Consider the following 22,865-nt stretch of genomic DNA (forward strand, 5'->3'; position numbering starts at 1 on the left):
ATAATCATTGAAAGAACCAATCGATCACTTCCAGGAAGTAATCCACAAGGAAAAACCCCCAAAATCATTTTTGCAAAATTCCAGAACTACAATCTCAAGGAAAAAATACTACAAGCTGCCAGAAAAAAATTCAAGTTTAGAAGAACCACAGTAAAGATTATCCAGAACTAAGGCAGTTTCTACAATAAAGGATTAGAGGGCCTAGAATACCATGTGCTGGAAGGCAAAGGACACAGGGTAACAACCAAAAATTAACTATCCAGCGAGACTCAGCATCATCTTTCAGGGGAAGAGATGGAACTTCAATGAAGTAAGAAACTTTCACTCATTTCTATTGAAAAGACCAGAACTAAACTCAATCTTCAAACATAGGAATATAGAAAGGTAAACAGGAAAGAAAAAATATATATATATGTATGTATGTATATTATTTAAAAGTAAATTGTTTATATCACTAGATGGGAAAATGAATTGATAAGGCAACTAAAAAAAGCTAGGGAAAAAAAATCAAAACTCCCAATTAAATTCAAAATTAGGAATTCTGAAAATCAAAGGAGATTAATAAAAGTTGAAAGTGAAATTTCCTGAGCTAATTAATAAAACTAAAACTTAGTTTTATGATAAAACCAACAAAATAAATAAGCCTTTAGTTAATTTGATTAGAAAAAGGAAAGAAGAAAATCAAATTGCTAGTATCAAAAATGAAAAGAGTGAACTTTCCTTCAATGAAAAAGAAATCAAGGCAATAATTAGGAACTATTTTATTTTGCTTAACTGTATGCCAACAGATTTAATAATCTAATTGAAATGGATGAGTATTTACAAAAAATAAAATTGCTCATATTAACAGAAAAGGAAATAAACTATTTCAATTGCCCCATTTTAGGAAAAAAAATTGAAAAAGCTCTCAATAAACTCCCTAAAAAAAACTCTCTAGGGCTAGATGGATTTACAAGTGAATTCTACCAAACATTTAAAGAATAATTAATTCCAATACTATATAAACTACTTGTGAAAATAGGTAAAGAAGGAGTTCTACCAAATTCCTTTTATGCTGATATCTAAACCAGGAAGAACCAAAAGAGATAGAGAACATTAAGAGATTAATCTCCCTAATGAATATTCATGTAAAATTTAAATAAAATATTAGCAAAGAGATTAAAACAATTTATCAGCAAGATAATACCCTATGACCAAATGGATTTATACCAGGATTGCAGGGTTGCTTAAGTAAAGGAAAATTGTCAATAATTGACCACATCAATAAAAAAAACTAAGAAATCATATGATAAATCTCAGTAGATGCATAAAAAGCCTTTTGCCAAAATACAATACCCATTTCTATTAAAAAAAAAAACACTAGAGAAAATAAGAATAGATGGAATTTTCCTTAAAATGATAAGCAATATCTTTCTAAAACCATCAGCAAACATTAGTTGTAACAGGAAAGCTAGAAGCTTTCCAGAAAGATCAGATATGAAACAAGGATACCCACTTTCATGAAAGAAATTAAAGAATAGAAATTAAAAGAATTAGAATAGACAATGAGGAGACAAAACTATCACTCTTTGCAGATTTGATATATTTAGAGAATCTTAGACGATTATCCAAAAACCTACTTGAAACAATTAACAAGCTTTAGCAAAACTGCAGGATATAAAATAAAGCCACACAAATCATCAGCATTTCTATATATTATTAAGGAATTTCAGCAGCAAAAGAGAAATTCCATATAAAATAGCTGTGAACAAAATAAAATATTTAGGTGTTAACTTGCCAAGATAAACCCAGAAACCATATGAACACAATTATAAAACACTTCTTACACAGTCAGATCTAAACAATTGGAAAAATATCAGTTGCTTATGGGTAGGCCAAGGCTATAATGAAAATGATAATTCTACCTCAATTAGTCTACTTGCTTTGCCACACCAATAAAACTGCCAAAAATTATTTTATGGAGCTAGAAAAAATAACACAATTCATCTAAAAGAACAAACAGTCAAGAATATCAAGGGAATGAATGGGGGGAGAGGGAGAACAAAGAATGATAGCCTAGTAGTACCAGGCCTAAAAGTCTATTATAAAGAAGCAATCATTAAAACTGTGGTACTGGCTAAGACAGAGTGATGGATAAGTGGAATATAAGATAGATATGCATGATAACAATAATGAATGTCTATATAATCTAATGTTTAATAAAACCAAAACTCTAGTTTCTGAGTTTGGGGGTTATCAAACAGTAGATTATATAGTCACTATTAAGAACTCACTCTTTTACAAAAATTGTTGGGAAAACTGGAAAATATATGTCAGAAACTCAGCATAGACCCCCATATCTCACTAAAATAAGGTCAAAATTGATACATGATTTAGGTGTAAAGGGTGATATTATAAACAAATTAGGAGAGTGTGAGTTTACCTGTCAGGTTTTTGGAGAAGGGAGAGATTTATGGCCAAAGAACTACTAAAAAAATTATGAAATGCAAGATGGACAACTTTGATTATATTAAATTAAAGAGTTTTTGCACAAAAAAACCCATTGCACCCAAGATTAGAAAGGAAGAAGAAATCTGGGAAAAACATTTTTGCAGCCAGTGATTCTGATAAAGGCCTCATTTCTAAAATATATAAAGAAGTGTGTCAAATTTATAAGAATAAAAGTTATTCTCCAATTGGTAAAAGGTCAAAAATTATGAACAGATAATTTTCAGATGAAGAAATTAAAGCCATTTATAGTCATATGAAAAAATACTCTAAATCACTATTTGATTAGAGAAATGCAAATTAAAATAACACTGAGGTATCACCTCATACCTCTCAATTTAACTAAAATGACAGGAAAAAATAATGATGAATGTTGGAGGGGATATGAGGAAACATAGACACTAAAACATTGTTGGTGGAGTTGTGAAGTGATCCAGCCATTTTAGAGAGTTATTTGGAACTATGCCCAAAGGGCTATCAAACTGTGTATACCTTGGATCTAGTAGTGTCTCTATTGGGTCTGTATCCCAAAGAAATGAGGGAAAAGGATCCACATACACAAAAATGTTTGTAGCACCTCTTTTTGTGGTGGCAAATTGGAAACTGAGTAGATGTCCATCATTTGGGGAATGGTTGAATAAGTTATGGTATATAAAAGGAATGGAATGTTATTGTTTTATAAAAAAATGAACAGACTGATTTTAGAAAGGCCTGGAAAGATTTACATGAATTGATACTGAATGAAACAAGCAGAACCAGGAAAACATTATACATGGCAGCAACAAGATTGTTTGATGATCAACTATGATGGACTTACTTACTTCTCAGCTGTTAAGTGATCCAAAGCAATCCCAATAAACTTTGGATGGAAAATGCTATCCATAACCAAAGAGAACTATGCAAACTGAATGGAAATCAGCCCATGCTATGTTCATTTTTTTCTTTTTTTTCTATTTTTTTTCTTTATTTCATGTTTTTTCTCTCTTGTTTGGATTTTTCTCTCCCAACATGATTCATAAGGGAATGTTTAAAAATATATATATACATGTATAACTCCCCACCAAATTTTTTTTTAATTCAAAAAATAAAATAATATAAAAGCCATTTGATTGACAATGTGTTATTCAACCATAATATGAGCTCTGCATACAATTTTCTGTTCATATATATATAAAGATTTGGAAGCTTAAAAAAATGGATGGTAGTCACTTCTGTTCTATAGCTGACCTTAGAGGAAAGGCAGAATCTTACTAATCAGTCAAAATTCTCTAAGGAGCAAAACAAGGAAATGATTTACTCAAAAACTCAAAACGATCTTACTCTAAAACTCAACATAGGAGGAAAATAGAAGAGTAAAAACGAATTTAGCAGATGGAATGGATTGGATTAGTTTTTGAGCTTTTTTTTTTTTTTTTGCTGAAATGAAGGCTAGTTTAAAGATACAGTCACTCTCTCTAAAAGAGGAAAGACACAGGGCCCCTCTCTCTTTCCCTTCACTATAAACTTAACAAGATTTCAGTGCTTTGAAGATTTGGTGGGGAGACTTAAAGCCTCTCTTGCCCTGAAGCTTTTTGGACAAGTAACTAAGAGGAAGGAGGGAACTAGCATTTCTTTAAGTCACTTGTATGCACTGGGCACTGTGCTAAGCACTTTACAAATAGTATCTCGTTTGATCCTCACAACAAACAGTCCTAAGAGGTAGGTATTGTTGTTATTCTCATTTCACAATTGAGAAAAGAGAGACAAACAGTTAATTTGCCCAGGGTCTCACAGCTACTAAGTGTCTGAAGCAGAACTGAACTCAAATCTCCTAATTACATACCTAGCACAGTATTTTTACCTTTCTTTCTCTAGACTGTCGGAGCATGTTCATCTAGTAGATTATGAGTGAAAGTATGCTCACTTATTTCCCCTGTTGTTCTAGCTTCAGGGTGATGAACAAGTGCGGAAATGTATCTAGGAGGTTGCAGACCACCTCCCCTGACATAGAGGAGTAAAATGGGAAACAGATTAATATTTCTTATTAAAATATATCTCACAGTTTATTTCTTGTAAATGTCCTTTTATATTTCAATCCTTCAAAATTATGTATTCAATGCCTACTATGTGATGGGCAATGTGTTGCATGCTGGGAAAACATACAAAGAATTAATTGATCCCTACTGTCAAAGAATTAATATTTGTACATGATTAGTTTTGACTACATGAGGAGGTTCAGAGGTAAACATAGGCTTCTGAAAAGTTGAATAGATTAGTATACCCAATGGATAGTGTACCCAAATATTCTAGAAATTGGAATGTGGCAGTGAAATATGGCATAATAATCAAGATAATTGATAATGAAAGGCTGATCTAGAGGGGTGGCAAAGAGAATTTGGGTGAAATATCATAAATGTTCTAGAGTTAAAACCAAACTAAGAATTGAAAGCAAGGAAATAGTCAAAAGATAATTCCAATTTTATGTATATAGAAAACTTGGGGAATGATAATGCTACTTATTAAGACAGTAAAATAAAATAAAAAAAACAGGTTTATGAGGAAAGGTAACAAATTTGCATTTGGAAATGTTCAGTTTAAGATGGGATATCCAGGTGGAGACATTTTATAGTGAGTTGGAAGTACATGTATGTGACACTCAGAATCGAGGTTAAAATAGATATGTCAAGTTGGAAACCTGTTGGTGAGTACTGAAACCATGAAAGTGAATGAAGCTGTAAAGAAAAGAGAAAAAAGGAAAAAGAAAAAAATCAAGGATAAACTCTAAAAAATCAGGAAGAGGATTAGCATCCAATGAATGAGATCAGGGAGACTTCAGAGAGGTAGGAAAAGCAGACACATGAGAGGAGAGTGGTCAACAGTGTCAAAGTCAGAAAAGTCAAAGAGGTTAAAAATTGAGCCAAACTCTTTTGCATATGCAGATTAGAAAGTCATTGGTTATGTCTGAGAGAAGATTTTCAGTGCAAGAGTTGGGGCAGAAACCCAGTAATAATGCCTTAAGAATTGTGGCTAATAAGAAAAATAGAAGTAATGACTATAGATTTGTTTTATTTTTATTTCAATAAATTATATTATAAAAAGTTGTCTATTCAGTGCCTGATATGTAGTGATTATATAAACTCTTATTCCTTTTACTCCTTCTTTCAAAGACTCAGTTTTCTCATCAGTAATATAGAAATAGCAATAATAACTGCAGCTTAGTGATGTGAATACAGAAAGAGAAGAGCCACAAACTTTTTTTTTTCTATTTTGATGATGAGCTAATATAAGGTCAGTATTTTGCATACAACTTTGCATACATTGAAATGAATGTCAGACATTTCATTCTGTGACTTTAAGGAAGAAATGAGAAGGTGCTGTTGCTAAGATGGTTTAGAAATGAAGAAAGGTAGCTTAGGTTGGATGGCTTCCATTTTCTAAGTGAAATCTGCTGTAAATGTAGTTACTTTGGGGTATTAGGTGAAAGAAAAATTAAAAATATATATAACATATTGACCAGATAATTATTACAATAATCTTAAATTTTTTAAACTCATACCATAAAAATATCAGTACAATACTCAGCTGAACCTTCTTTCAAAACATTCGAATGAGTTCAATAGATGGGAGTTGGAGGGGGGGAAGAGAATTTCCTGTTTAACATGGGTATTCTCTTTTTAAAATGAACTTTTTAACCTTATCAAATGCCAAAGGGATATGAATGAGTTGAATTAGAGATGACTGTATATAGGACCATGAAAGGTCATGGCATTGGTGAGGACCTTCAAAATTGCAAGCCTGCACATAAGACAAAAGATAACTGTAATATGTTTATCATTTCTTTAAAACAATTATATAAAAAGACAACCTACTTACATCCGCAGATTTCATTAATTCATTGTGTGGCTCTGAGTTTGGATAACCTATAATACTCTATAATACTATCACTCCCTGAGGGAGCCCAGAGTGGGGAGAAGAGGCTAGTGGAATTATTTTCCAAGCATAATTTAATTATAGGGAGAAACAAGAGAGAAAGTCATACTAAGAGAGCCTTCTTCAAGGTCATTACTAGATATCAGTGTAAAGTACATAGACTGAACTGGATTTATGCTTCTAACAGATCTTTTAAGTAATAGATTCTTTTAAAATACAGCAAAGTAAACCTATGACCCTAACTTTGTTTCTTCTATGATAGTTGCCCTCATGAAAAGTACAAAAAAAATATGACAGACTTCAAGTTTTTGAGATAAGATTATGATTAAATTGCAAACTCCTTGAGGACAGGAAACTGGCTTTCTTCTTCTTGAGTATCTCTAGCTTCAAGTAAATTATTTTCTATATAGTAGATGTTTAATAACATTGCATAATCCTGAATTGAATTGGGTAGGAAGAATAGATTCAATTAGATTCGTTTCAACATTTTGCATTTTGCATAGGCTATCTCTGATACTTGATGTAAAAGGAGTTTGCTGGAATCTACTGTTATAAAGCAAAAATCAGTCATTGTTACAAAATGGCTTTATTTCTTTTTATTGTCTATACTTTGTTAAATATAAGTTTATATTTAACAAAGTATTAATTATACAGAATAAACTTAAACATGTGTACATTTTATTTTTTTCTAGGAGAGTCTTATTGTTAAACATTTGCTAGCATATCCTTGTATTGTGTTATTGTTAAAACCATTTGCCAACATATCCTTGTAATGCTTTATAAATGTTACTTGAGTTTAGTAAATATTCAGTAGTTTATTTAAGGAATGTTACCAACAGACTAGATTCTGTGACTGGAAAATAATAATGAAGAGAAGGAAAAGGAAGAGGAGAAGGAAGCGAAGAAAGAGGAGAAGGAAGACGAGAAAGAAAGAGAAAGAAAGAAAAAAAGAAAAAGAAAGAAAGAAAAAAAGAAGAAAGGGAAGAAGCATTTTAAAACCCTTTGAAGTTGACAAAATGATTTACATCTGTTACCTCATTTGAGCCTCATAATACCCCTTAATATAATTGTTCCCTTCTACCCTTACAGTTCTAGTAAACTCTTATTTTCTTCAAGGTTCACCTTAGGGACCACTCCCACACCCATAAGACATTTCCTCATTACCTCCCTGTTTTTCCCTTGCTAAAATTACTTTGTGTTTATTTACCCATAAATGTGTTTCCCTCCCCTTCCCCCGATATGTTAAACATTGAAGCAGTAGAGAATTTCTTTTTGTTTATTTAGCACCTGATGCTTTCACAAAGTCAATGCTTAATAATCACTGTTTGAATTAAATTGAATAAATTTTATAGTCTATAAATCCAGTCCTGCTCTCTCCTCTTAAGAGTCAAATATTATTCTTCATACCTTTTGGAAAGAATATATTTTCCTTTCCCTAAATGTACCACTAAGAGTACAGATGTTTTTAACTTTTATCTCTCCCAATAACTCATATCCAAATATTTGCTAAATCCCATCATTTCCATCTTCACATCTTTTTCTGTTATCACTACTCTAGAATGGGGTCTACATTTCCAGCTGCCTGATTTATTGAAATTTCTTTCTAGAGTTATTTTCAGCCATTCCAGGTCTTCATAACTCTTTTGGGGGTTTTCTTGATAGAGGTACTGAAATGGTTTGACAACTGAAGTCACATTTGAATTCAAGACTTCCCTGCTTCAGGCTCAGAAGTGTCTCTCCCACACTCCCTAGCTGGCTTCCTGAAGTGATTCCCTATTTTAATATCTCTGTCAGAATACAATAGTCTGTTATATAATTGGTCATGTCAATCCTCTAGCCCAAAACTTACCTTGCCCCTTTATTGATTTCTATTCTAACACTCCATTCAAAGTCCCCCTTCACTTTCTAAATCATTATGTCTTTTGATTCTTATCTCAAATTACTTCTAAAGGATCATAGAGTAAGTAAGAGCTGAAAGGGACCTCAGAAGTTCTAACTGAGAGAATGGAGGTCTAGAAAGAGAATGTGTCTTGCCTAAGGTCATACAAGTAGTACAAGACAGAGTAGAAATTTGAACCCAAGCCTTTTAATTAATGTTTTTTTTTTTTTGTTTTTGTTTTTTAATATTGCATCTTGGTGTCTCTTTCCCTATGCTACAAGTCAAAAGAATCCCTTTTCTTTGCCTCTGGACATTTACTCACACTGTCTTTTCTTGCTATCTTGTTAATTCTTATGTAATTATTTTATGTAGAATTTAGATCTAATATTGTGCTATAGAACTTACAAAGAATACTATATAGAACTTAAATCAATTTGCCATGTGATAAATATTCTTCCTGATGCCTTATTTCCATCCCATAATATAAAATCCATGAAGAAAGGGGACCATATATTATTTAAATGTTTCATCCTAATACAAAAATGCTCTGATCACAGCATGTGACTAACAAATTATGAAATCAATGAAAATATGAGTAGACACATAGAGCAGCAATTTGGTGCAGCAAAAACATTGATTTTGGTATTAGAAGACCTGGGTTCAAACCTTAGTTCCAACATTTAGCAACTGTACCATTAGGCCAGTCATTTAACCTACACATTGTCTCATCCACTCATCCATCAAATCCACATTATGTATCTTATCTTTGTTGTGAGGTAAGTGCCTTAGAAATCTAAAGCCTTTTGTAAAGTGAATGGTAATTTCAAAATGTAGCCTATGTGACTTTAATTCCCCTTGCTATTCCCTTCATTGGGGGGGGGGGGCTCAAAAGAACATGTTCATTTGTATAACAACAGGATGCATTTAAGCACAGAAATGTTACTGTTGAAATATTCATCTTGACAATGACAAGGGTCAGGAATACTTTTTTTAAAAATAAGAAATATACGTTAAAAGATGTTTACTGAAAACATGTATATCTTACTTGTGAAAGGGGGTTTCTATTCTTGCAGGTGTCCCAATGTCTCCATATAGAGACATCTCTATATTAAATATCTTAAATCTGGTAATCCCATAACACAGGAAATTTTGTTTTCACAGAGCCCAAATAATTTAAAAGATGTACATCAGTACTTCACTGTCTGTTTTTTCTTTGCTTTTGACTACGTCCTTCAAGTGATTTAATTATTCCACCAAGGCAGACCCATATTTAATATTAGCAAAAAATGTTTAAAACTGTCAAGTAACTGTCATCCTAGTACCTTTTTTTTACTCCCCCACCATGAAATATTTTGGAACAAGCCATAGAGTGATTAGTGTTTCAGTCATTCTTTGAGGCTTACATGTCTTAAATTTGGCTTTATCCCCAAAGTTTCTGTTTTTAAATTCTCTTCCCAACAATCCTGTTCTGTATTCATTAAGCCATTTTTTTCCTCTAGTAATTAATTTCATGTACATTTGAATACATTCAAAAGAATAGGGATGTTGCTAGTCCCATACAAATAGCCCTTATAGAATTCCTGGTTTCATGCCAGTGCTGTCAGCCTTCCAAAAACACAGATTGGATTGGTTAACCAGGAAGCCATAAACAGCCTATCAACAAGTATTTATACAGATGTTAATGAAATTAAAATTCTGTAAGTGTAACGTTTGTGCCAAGATCCAATTTTATGTTTGCTTCATTTGTGAAGTATGATGCAATAACCTCTCTTAATAAACACATACGGAACATTTATACTTTCTAATATAAATCATATTTCTAAAGGTATTTTCAGCATATAATCTATCCAAGTTACCAAAAACATTTCCATACTATAGATTCTTTTTTTTTCTTTTTCTCTGTTTGAGTTCAGACTGTATCGTGACTTTTGAAAACCTAAAAAAAAAGGATATAGACTCTTTGCCATCCATGAAACCAAGTATTTAAGAATTGCATTACTATAAAATGATATTGAGAAAGAAAAAAAAGTATGTCATGGGAAAACTGCCATCATTAGCATGCAGTAATAAAAATGATTAACTTTCTCTTTTTAGAAATCTCAATTATAATTGGTTATTGCTCCCATTTAATTATGAGACTGTACTTTAAAATATCAAAGAATGAATTTATTTGAAGCAATGGATTTAATAAGAAACATACTCTACCCACAATGAATAAAAGGAAAGCACCTTTACTAGTAAAAATGTTCTGTTATCTTGGGAGAACCTCATAGAGCCTGAAGTTGCTTGCTATACTTTGTGTTCCTTAAAGAAAATAGCAAAATATACAAAACAAGTTTCATTGCAATCATATAATTTAATAACAAATAATAATCCATCATTTCAAAATACTGAGATATTTCAGAATTTCACCAATCCGTGATTTCATTACTTTGGATAGTCCATCTATAGACACAAATTACAACCATTCTGAGAACTGATCAACAGTCAAGAATTACCACAGCTGAAGAAACCTTTATTATGAGGCCAGTGGAGTACCCTTTTCTAGGAGAACTTTCTCAACTCCCACTTCCATGGGAAATGGTTGGGCCTTTAGAGGATAGCTGATTACTCCAGCATCCTAGAGGCAACCTTAAGCCACCCCTCATCACGTTCTTCATTATCAGTCAACTTGCGGGAAAAGACTAAAAAATAGATATTAGCTCTTATAAATGTGATTTATTGAAAAAAATGACAAAAATAGTAGTTACAAAAGCAGTTCTTACCGACTAGGAGTTTGCTCTTTCCTTGCAGAGCCAAAGGTCTTTAAGGAGCTTGGATTCAAATCTACTAAAATATAACCATTCATATAAGGAACCTTACTGGCAAAAGGCTATCTTGAGACTTTTGGTAGAAGAATTTTTTTTTCTCCTCATGGAGTACCCTGAAAGTTCTCCTTATATCTAGCTTTCTTCTGGGATGCAAGAGTTGGTATCCAGCTGGCTCTTCTCACTAGGGCTCATAAATCCTTTAAGCCATTAAAGTCCTTAAGGAATTGTCTTCATCCATCTAGTCAGCTCATCTGTCATTAGCTGCTGAAAATACCTCTGTTGGGCTCTGCTACGGCCTCCTGTTGTCAATGGAAGTTCTACTTTTTCTATTTTTTGAAGCTCATTCCCAGAGACCCCTTATTTCAAGATCACCAAACCATATTACTCAATTCTCAAAATTGAAGTAGCCCAAGTCTTGTATGCCAAACTCTAGAATTCATTTCCAGAATCATACTTGAAATCCTTCCAGTTTAAAAGACTAAAGCTGATGTTTCACTGCTAAGATCCTTGTCAATTCAGTCAGCTCTATATCTTAAGAAGGTGTCAATGGAAAAGTATCAAAATATACATTTAAAATCACATAACACCCTGGAAGTTAGTATGGCAGAAACTAGGCATTGACCAGCATCTAACACCCTATACCAAAATAAGGTCAAAATGGATTCATGATTTAGACATGAGTGTGGTAGCTATAAGCAAATTAAAAGAACAAAGAATAGTTTATCTCTCAGATCTGTGGAGAAGGAAGAAATTTGTGGCCAAAGAACTAAAATAAATTATGGAATAAAAAATGGATAGTTTTGATTACATTAAGTTAAAAAGTTTTTGTACAAACAAAACCAATGCAGTCAAGATTACAAGGGAAGGAGTAAACTGGGGAAAATTTTACATCCAAGAGTTCTAATAAAGACCTCATTTCTAAAACATAAAAAAGAATTGACTCAAATTTATAAAAATACAAGCCATTCTTCAGTTGACAATTGGTTAATGGATATGAACAATTTTCAGATGAAGACATTAAAATCATGTATATTCATATGAAAAGGCGCTCTAAATCATTATTGATCAGAGAAATGCAAGACAACACAACTCTGAGGTACCACTACATACCTCTCAGATTGGCTAAAATAATAGGAAAGGATAATGATGAATGTTGGAGGGGATCTGGGAAAACTTCGACATTGTTGGTGGAGTTGTGAACTAATTCAACCATTCTAGAGAGCAATTTGGAACTATACTCAAAAAGTTATCAAACTCTGCATATACCCCTTGATCCAGCAATGTCTCTACTGGGTTTGTAACCAAAAATATCATAAAAAGGGAAAAGGACCTATGGGTACAAAAATGTTTGTGGCTGCTCTTTTTGTAGGCAAGAAACTGCCCATCAGTTGGAGAATAAGCCAAACAGTTATAGTTGTTTCTATATGAAACAACAAGCAAGAAGATGTCAGAGAAGTCTGGGAGATTTCCATAAGTCTGTTACTATTTTTTGTAAGTAAAGTGAGTAGAAATAGGAGAGCATTGTACACAACAAGATTATACAGTGATCAGTTCTAAAGATGATTCAGGCCAGTTCCAATGGTCTTGTGATGGAGAGCTATCTGCACCCAGAGACAGGACTGTGGTCCTGAGTGTGAATCACAGCATAGTATTTTCATTCTTTTTGTTGTTTGCTTGCATTTTGTTTTCTTTCTAATTTTTTTTTCCTTTTTGAAGTTATTTTTCTTGAGCAGCATGATAAATGTAGAAATACATTGGATTACTTGCTATCTAGAGGAAAGGTGGAATGGAGGGAAAAATTTTGGAAAGGTTTTTGAAAGAATTTGCAAAGGTTAGTGTTGAAAGTTATTCATGTATTTTGAAAATGAAAAGCTTTAATTAGAAAATTACATAATACCCCAACTGGAGAATCTAATCCCTTTATGACTGAGAATCTCCTCCACAATATCCCCTAAAAGTTTCCATCTGGTTTCTACTGAAAACTTTTAGCAAACACTTTTAGGAATAGTTGAGTTCCTGTCCTTTGAAATAAATTATTTCACTTTCCAATACTGTCATTATCAATAGCAATCCTTAGATTAAGCACAAATCTGCTTTGTTATAACTTTTACTCTTTGATCCCAGTTCTATCACCTTGATACTAGCAGAACTAGTCTGTGTCTCTGTCTTTCCCTCTCCTCCTCTCTCCCTTTCCCTCTTCTTTCCCTCCTTCTCCCTTCCCTTCTCCCTCCTTCCCCCTTCTCATCTCTCTCCTTCTCCCTTCCCTTTTCTCTCCCTCCCCTTTCCATTCTCTCTCACTTCCCTTTCCATCTCCCTCTCTCTTCTTCTCCCTCTCCCTTCCTCTCCTCTTCCCTCTTTCTCTCCCTTCCTTTCCCCTCTTTTCCCCTCCCTCCCTTTTCTCCCTTTCCCCCCTCTACCTTTCCTCCTCCTCTCTTTCTGTCTCTCCTGCCCACCTCCTCCCACCCCACTCCCCCTCTTGTCCATATGAAGGAAACAGTTCACCTCTCAATCTTGCTTAAATGAGTATTGGCTTAAGGAACTAAGAAACATGACTAGAGATAGTCTGACTTGAGATATTTGGAGGGCTCCAGTGGGAGATTTGGAGATAAAGAAATAAAGAATTTGAGAAGATCATATAAATGAAGTCAACATGTACATCAATATTCAGTGATTTTACTATGGCAAAAAATGTATGATATGTTTCCTGGTTAAGAAACAGAGATGCCAAACAATTCTAGACTCTTCAGAAGAGTATTAAAGCAAACTTGGTGAGCTTGAAGCAACACACACATACACACAAATATTATTTCTTAACAAACAGGAAATGACAACATTCTAGGTGCTTAATGTCTATTTAGTGACTGGTTATTGATATCAGAACCATACCAGGATCAACTTCACGTACGTAATCAAGCCATCATTTAGTTAAGTCAAACAACAACAAATTAGAAGAAATTAAATCTAATCACAGCACTTCTAATCTGAGCTACTCAGAGTAACTGATGCTTAAAAGGGGGGAAAAGAGCAAAGGACATTAAATCTGTTTATCTCACCACATTTCATACAGAAATAAATTAATATAAAGCATTAACAATTACAAGGAGACTTTTCTCTGTTTTTATCCTTCTTGACTTCTTTGTAGAAATTTTCACTTTTGACAGTCTCCTCTTCCTAGGTACTCTTCTCCCTGAAGAGACATCATTTTTATTTTACTTTTATCTTTGTCTCTGTTCATGTTAATGTCTCTCCAGGCTTTGTCTTGGTCCATTTGCATTTCTCTTTCTACATATACTTCCTTGGTGATTTTAACTTCCCAGAAATTCAGTTATTTTCTCTTTGTATATAACTCCCAGATCTATATATGCAGCTGTAGACTATTTCCTAAGCTCTAGTCCCACATAATCAACAGGTTGTTGGAACCATCTTTTTTTTTTTTTTTTACTGATATCTCAAATTCAGGATATCCAAAGTAGAACTCATTATCTCCCCTTCCCCCAGATCTGTGTTTCCTCCTAATTTTGCTGGTCCTATTGAGTGCACTATGATCTTTCCAGTCACTCAGTTTCACAATTTTAGAATTATCCCAAACTCCTCAATTCTTTCTCTATCCATATCCTGTCATGTGCAAATTCACATCAAGTCTTCTTCCATAACATCTTGTATTTTGTCATACTTCACTCATACAGCCACTGCTTTTAGTTCAAGTCTTATGAATCCCTCACCTGGACTATTGCAACAGGCTCCTGATTAGATTTCTGGCCAACAATTTGTGCCTTCTACATTCCCTTCTCCATACAGCTACCAAAATAATCATCATAAAGCACTCACCCAAGCAAGAAACTTCACTGACTCACCATTATTTGTAGAATAAAATATTTATTCTTCATTTATGCATTTAAAACCCTTCACAAATTGGTAATATATTTAAGTGTCTACTATGTGCAAGTCATTATGCTAATAAGCACCAATGGTACAAAGAAACAAAAGATAGTTCCTGGCCTCATAATGGTGTGAACCCTTCCTTCTTTGTGTCTTCCTTTCCCCTCTTTATTTTTTAAGGTTCAAGGAACATAAATACAATTTATTGAAATTAGATGTGTGTATATACACGCAAAATATAGATCACAAATAATTATATATATAACATATGTTACACATATATACACGTATGTATATATGTCATAGTCTTAATCTTTAGAAGTACCATTTGATTGAGACAAGAACTTATTTTGGTTAAAATGTGAAACCATCAATAAATGTCTGGTGAAGATAGAAACATTTTTGTAACCATATTTGCTATACCCAGGAGAGACAAAATATAAAATAAAAATTACAAATCAGTATCTCTAAAAATGGATATATTTATACAAGTTACATAATACTTTTTACAACATATGTTATCTCATTGTCTAACATTCAAAAATTGCTTGAAAAATTGTGATGAAATATTAGCAAAATGCTACAACATACTGAAATGATCACACACTATGATCAGGTCACATTTATAAGAAGAATATAGAACTGATTAAATATTAGGAATATTGTAAACATGATGAACTGATTAATAACAAGCAAGGGAAATCATATGCTTATATCAATAGATTTAGAATAAACTTTTTTAAAAGTACAGTATCATGTTGAAAACATGGACCATTTCTTAATGTCAAGTATTATCTAAAATCAAAAAACATCATTCTATGTAATAGAAAAATATCAGAGATTTTGTCAGTAAAGTCCAGTGTAAAACTTAAGAATTCATTGTTAATGATGATGATAACTAGCACATTACTTTATGAAAGGCTTTACAAATATTTTCCCAATTTATTCTGAAAACAACCCTGTGAAGTGTGCTATTTATGTCCTCATGCTACAAATATATAAAAGTAAAAAAAAAAAAAAAAGAGGTTAAATGAATTGCTCAGACTCACACAATAAGAAAAGATCCGAGGACAGATTTGAATTCAGGTCTTTTTGACTCCATTTAAAATGAAGACTGTACCATCTACCTATCTCTAGGATTTGATAGATTTCAACAAAATACTAGATATGGCAGTAAGTCAAGATAAATAAATAAACCAGTAAACAAAAACAAAAATGAAATATAATTATTGTGTTTCTTAGATAACATGATGGTTTATTTAAAGAACCTTAGAAAGTCAACTAAAATTAATTTAAACACTAAATTAAGCAAAAGTATCAGTTATAAAAATAAACATGCATACATTATGAACAAAACCCATTAGTAAGTTAGACAAATAAATTATGTTCAAATGTATAAAATATCTTTAAGTTTCATTCCCAAGACACACGCTAGTGTTAAGTGAACACAACTCTCAAATAATCTTCACAAAAATTAAGAGAAACTTAAATAGTAGAAAGATATTACTCAATCATGATTGGGTAGTATAAATATCATTAAAATGTTAGTACCTAAGGTTCTCCTTCTAAATCAGGGAAGCTTATCCTTTCCTGTCATATAGGAGGACCAGGGTTTGAGTACTTAACAGGAAGACATGAGGGCTTTAGAGAATTATATTGTGTAGTATAAGACTGTGATGTTTGAAATCAGATAGTAGTTTTAATCCTCTGCCTCTTACTGTTAGTGTAATCAAAGGCTAAACACTTAATCTCTTTGTATGGTCTGATAAAATAAGAGTATTCTATTAGATAACCTTGAATTGTAAAAATTATGATCTATGATAGGGAAAATAATGAAAAAAAAAGGTGTTAAGGAAAAGGACTTAGAAGGACCATATCTTAACCATACCAGATACTGATCATTATCAAAACAATTTGGTAATGGATAAGAGACAGAAATGTTAATTGAATAGAACAAATAAGTTCATAACACACAAAGTATATGCGCGCTAATAGCATATCATTTGATAAACCAAAATATTTCAACCACTGCTATAAGAACATATTATTCAATAAAAACTACTAGGAAACCTGTGAAGTATTTTGGCAAAAATAAGTTTAGATGAACAATTTACACCACATACCACAATAATCACTGAATGGAAATAAGACCTAGATGTTAAAGGTCTAATCACAAAAAAAAAAAAAAATAATAATAAAGATAAAGAAAACCAATGTCATTCAAACTTAAAAATAAATGCTTGTGAGAAAATTCTTTGCAGCTAATTTTTTAGTTAAGGTCTGATAGCCAAGATACAAAGGAATATATTTTTTAAAAGGCCATTTCCCTCAATGGTTAAAGAATATAACCATTACTTTTCTCAAAAGAAAAAAAAAAGGCATCTACATATAACCCTGTGGTTGAACTCACGAATAATTAAAGAAATACAAATTAAAACAACTTTGTATTTCCATTTTATACCAACCAGATTGGCAAAAATGATAAAAAAAAATAAAGTTGCAATATTTGGAGGGATTTAGACAGTACTTTGATACCCTGTTATTACTCTAGCCATTCCAGAAAACAATTTAGAATTGAACTCAAAACAATTTACAGTTGTACTCATGACTAAACAGTATATTTCTTTTAATTCAGTAATGATACATCAGAGACCTTGTATGAATTGAACAAGAGTGAAGTAAGCAGAAGCAGTAGAACAATTTAAATAATTGGAACATTGCAAAAGAAAAAAAAATGAAAGACTTAAGTACTCTGATAAAGGCAGTGATCAGACATGACTTCATAGGACTAAGTTTTTTAAAAAACATTCTTTTAAATTTTGAATCCTCAATTATCTCTCCCTCCAATCCCTCCCCCATTCATTGAAAAGTCAAGCATTGTTTGTACATGTGAAATTATACCTGTGAAAATGTTTTATATTGACCATGTTGTCCCCTCTCTCAAAAAAAGCAAGAAAAATAAAGTTAAAAAAATATATGCTTTAATCTGCATTCAGAATTCACCAGTTCTCTCTTTGGAGGTAGAAACCATTTTTCATCATAAATCCTTTGGAATTGTTATTGATTATTGTATTAATCAAAACAGCTAAGTCATTCACAATTGATCATTATTACAATATTGATATTACCTATGTGCAGTGTTTTCTTGGTTTGGCACATTCTGCTTTGCATCAATTCATATGTTTTCCCAGATTTTTTTGAAAATATACTTCTTTTCATTTCTTATGGCAGAATAGTATTCCATCATAATAATACGCCACAGCTTGTTCAACCATTCCTCAGCTAATAGGTATGTCTTCAATGTCCACTTCTTTGCCAATTCTCTCTCTTTCCCTCTCTCTGTATATAAATGTATAAAATATGTTTGTGTGTATAAATATACATATAATGTTACATATCGATCCTTTTCCTTTTTCTTTGGAACATAGACCCCAGCGCACTCTCTCTCTCTCTTCCTCTCTTCCTCTCTCTCTCTCTCTCTCTCTCTCTCTCTCTCTCTCTCTCTCTCTCTCTCTCTCTCTCTCTCTCTCTCTCTCTCTGTATAGATATACATAAAGATGTTACATATAGGTCCTTTCCCTTTTTCTTTGAGACATAGACCCTAAAAGATTTTTAGGGGAACAGCTTGACTTTTTTAGCCAAAGATAGGAGTATTACCCTTCAATGCTCTTGGGTGGATGGGTTCATTTCTTCATCACCACTGGCTTCTGGCTCCACCAAATGATACTGGTAGTGGAAAGTACCTACATGGGGTTCACCTGAGCATACTCCAAAATCCCCAGTGCTGGGCCATTGTTTGAATCAAACTCTCCTAACCATTGCCATCCCTTCGACCTCACTTAACAGCCACACTCCCAACTTATCTCCCCACAACTGCTTGCTTCTCACCACCATACCCAAGCCCTGATGCTTGGATTCATTCTTAAGGACTTTTCAAACCCCATTCCACTTCACTTCACATTAGTCCCTTGCTCTCTCCATTAAAACCGAACTTTGGGGAAAACCAGCTGGGCTAGAAAGTCCCAGAAAACGTGATTCTTCCACACTGTGGATCCTTCCCTCCCCATGTGCACTTTATCTCATGCACAGCATCCCACACATAGGTACTTTTTACCTGCAGCTTTCTGCCAAACACACATGGACTCTCCCCAAGCTCCAATTACATTTTTCTCTTCCTCCATTGGATCCCAAATGAGCCTTCTTTGATTTGCACTTTCGGCTGAATATTATTGAATCTGCCATGAGCATCTTGGTTGATGGTGGTCCTCATGAAGGAGATAGAAAGATTTCTCTTATCTGCCCTTAGTTTTAGCACCAACACAAGGCTCTCACTGTCAGTGCTGGCTTAAAACCCACAGTCTTTCCTTGGACCAGCCCATTGTAATGGAAAATGCTTTGAACCTTAAAGTTGTTGGGCTTTGTGATTTAGGGTCAGATGGTATGCATAATTTTATAGCCTATTGAACATAGTTCCAAATTGTTTTCCAGAACAGTTGGACCAGCTCACAGTTTCACCAAAATGCATGCCTCCCTATTTATTTGCATCCCTTCATAGCATTTGGTTTTTTCTCTCAGTGTCACAGCCATTCTAATAGTCATAAGGTGATAGCAAAATATGACATGATAATTTTGATTTCTTCTTCTGAAAATTCTTATTCATATCATTTGACCATATAGTTGGGGAATGGCTCAATTCCTTATCAAAGAAACTTGCTATAAATTATTTTTTCTCTAGTTTTCTGCTTTCTTGATGTTTTTCAAGCTTAAACTAATAAGAAAAATTTAAAAACTATACATAGAAATTTAACTTAATAAGTGTTATCATCTATAGCCTTTGAGAGTTTTCATATATCTAGTCATGGCCCAGGACTGTAAACCTAGATAATAGGAAGACTGAGGTTGACAAATCTCTTCAGCTCTGGACTTCTGAGTACTGTTGGAACTCAACATTAAAATGTTGGAACTCAAAGTTTAGCAGGAATATGGTCCACTCACTAAAGTTAGGGAGTCACAGATTTGTCTAAGGTAGGGCAGCGCTCAGGTTAAAAACAGAAATTGGCACATGCCCCCCTGCTTTGTAAATGCAGTCAACTGTGAGTAACATATGTGGGAAGTGTGTGTGTATATATGTATGTATTTCTATATATCTGTGTAACAGAGAGAAAAACAGAAACAGGTACAGACATAGACAGAGGCAAAGAGTATTTTCATTCAATGAGTTTTTATTATAAACAAAGTTTTGTGAATATTTTTCATATTACAGGAATGTGTGTAGGGATACTTAAGTCTGAACATAAGAATTTGGATTTTTAAAATATTTCTTAATTATACTTTTCTTTTATTCATGTGTAACAGTGATCATTCCCTCAGTTTTAAGAGTCCAGATACCCCAGTTCCATTTAACTATTTAATAGATAAATTTTTTCAAAGAAATATTCCATGAAAAGCATAGCCAGAATAGGCATACAAATATTGCCCTGGAATATCTCAGGAACATAATTTTCCCTGCTCCCCCTCAATCTCTGAGGAGAGGAAAGAAAGATTAGGTTCATAATTTAGCTCAAACATAGGATTAGTTTCACCAGGTTTCAAGGCCAAAGTTCCCTCCCAGGTTTCTACCTTGAATCCTTCTTTCTCAGGGTTTGTTGCTCTTTGGGGTTGGTTTGTAATATTCGTCCTGGAATTCCAGGCTCCAAAGTTCTCAAGGTTAAAGCTTCTGGGTCTAGGATTCCATTCCCTGTACCTAGAACTAAAGAGGACAAATGAAGAAAAAGCAAAACCCCAAGCTCTTTTATTGGGGCCAGCTGGCCTAGGGGAAAGGGAAAGTTGTCTTCAAAATTTTTTCCTTACTTACTGTATGGTGTCCATGCTAGTACCTTCTGTGAGTAGTGTCTCCAATTATTTTGTTTATTTTTAAGTACTAAAGAAAATTAGAGTTGCATTTTCCCTGTTATATGAACAAAGTAAAATTTTTTTTTAAAGAAGAGATTAACAACAAAAAAAGAATGTAGGTTAGGTAAACATGCTAAATTGTAAAAAAGAGAAAAGAGACTATCCTATTCAAGTAGTTTTAAAGATGCAACCAATTCTGACTATGCAGCCAATGGAAGGAGGCTAATCTCAACCACATGGATAGCCAACATTGAATGTTGCATTCACTGGCCATCATCCCAGATGCATATCTCCTAGGTGGGGACTTTGATTTTGGGTTTTCTGGACATGTACCCAAACTTTCATTGTACATATATTTCTTCAACTTACATTATGTTGCTGCCATTTTCATGAGGAAAACATGCTTTCATTCATTTGAGCTGCTTCTTGTTTTCCACCTCCTACATTTTCTTATTTGAACAGCAACCATGGCTTCTTAGGACCTTTAAACATATCAATCTCATGCATATAAAGAAAGATTTTGATAAAAGTAAAAATAATTTGTTCTTCAGAATAGCAACCAAGAATAATTTTCAAAAGGTGAGCTAGGACATTGGAATCAATATAGTACCTCAAGCAGAGGTAAAGATCCCAAAAGTTTAGGAGGGTAATTCCAGCTCTCTAAGAGTTAAATTCATTAAACATATCTCAGTCATTTGGAACTATCCTTCATATAAGGTAAACTATATATCGGCCGATACCTGGAATGAATGTACAAAGCCTGGGAATTATAATCTCAAGTATCTAACCCTATGGAGACTCAAATAGGAATAATAATTGGTAAATTAAATAGTGCTAGAAACATCTGGGTACACAAGTGCATTTAAAAATTCCTTGTTTTAAAAAAAATTGCTTAAAAAGTTATCTCCTTTCATATAACTTTCTTTGGGAATAAATTTGGCTAATCTTTCTATATACATTTTAATAATGAGTTTATTTTTATAGAAAGAGATGGAATCATGGGTTTATCCCAGATCTCCATTACAAGTAATTAAATAGAAAAAAATCCTGGCTGCCAGGTTACATAGCTTTCCCGGCATTAACCCAAATTGCACACACAGAGCACCCTAAAGCAATAGTTCAAGGGTGTGCCTAGAAAATTCAGTTCTCTTTCAGTGACTCAAAAAATTTACTCTTTCTCAGCTTAAATGTTTTTTTACTGACACAACATCACATGGGATGGAAATGACATTTGTCAAAAATGGTACTAAGTAGAAGACAAAGAAAAAATTTTAAAGATATACATTTTAGTTGATTTTGTTATTAATTGAATATAACTTCAGGTTGACCTATTTGTAACTCAGTGAAAGTGAGAATCTTAATAATTCAAAGATTTCAGATGTTTACACAATTGTCTTCTCTACCAATTTCAATTTAGAGTAAAAATATAAGAAAAAAAGACATTGTTTAGTAATATGATATGTTAGACTTAACAGAGTAGGAAATGAATGATAGCCAAGTTTAAAGAAGATTTTTTTAAAAAGCACTAAGAAGTATGAATGACCAAAGAGAAAGGAAGGATTTTATTCTTTTCCTTTCTTTTCATCCCACCCAGGGATAGCAATTAGATTATTTGACTAGTGGGGAAAAAGAAATAGAATCCACTCCTTTCCAGAATAATAGTTACTCCATTGATTAAAGAGCCTGAAAGTGGCAAAAAAAATCTGAATATAGGAAATGACTCCATTGAAACAAAAGATCAATAATATAAATCATTGTAATTTTAAGAAACTCAAATAGCAGGGCAATACAGCTGACATGAAATTACACCTAGAAAAATAAATAAAACATGTTTTAAACCACTATGTTTCTGCATATGTATATATTAACTTGAGTACATTTATCTTATTTAGTGTCAGAATATGCTACACTATCCTGGCATAAGATTTTAGATTATCCCATGGAAATTTAAATGTGTGTTTTTTTTCTTTCTGAAAAATTCTGATTTTGTTTCAAATGTTGTGATGCTA

At 33.0% G+C, this 22,865-nt stretch overlaps 1 protein-coding gene across 7 annotated transcripts in view; it reads left to right on the plus strand.

Annotated features, from left to right (window-relative positions):
* The window catches only part of LRRIQ1 (leucine rich repeats and IQ motif containing 1), a 297,962-nt gene that overhangs the window by 190,030 nt on the left and 85,067 nt on the right, over nucleotides 1–22,865 (plus strand). The window contains exon 24 of one of the 7 annotated variants that reach the window (XM_074270907.1): nucleotides 7,236–7,320. The exons of the other annotated variants lie outside the window; for them this stretch is intronic. Within the exon in view, the coding sequence (XP_074127008.1) occupies nucleotides 7,236–7,240 (5 nt within the window). The 3' untranslated portion in view covers nucleotides 7,241–7,320. Of the gene's footprint in view, nucleotides 1–7,235; nucleotides 7,321–22,865 lie in introns of those variants that run through there. 7 annotated transcript variants of the gene reach the window in all.

Source organism: Sminthopsis crassicaudata, chromosome 5 (assembly GCF_048593235.1).
Source record: "Sminthopsis crassicaudata isolate SCR6 chromosome 5, ASM4859323v1, whole genome shotgun sequence".
NCBI classification, from domain to species: domain Eukaryota; kingdom Metazoa; phylum Chordata; class Mammalia; order Dasyuromorphia; family Dasyuridae; genus Sminthopsis; species Sminthopsis crassicaudata.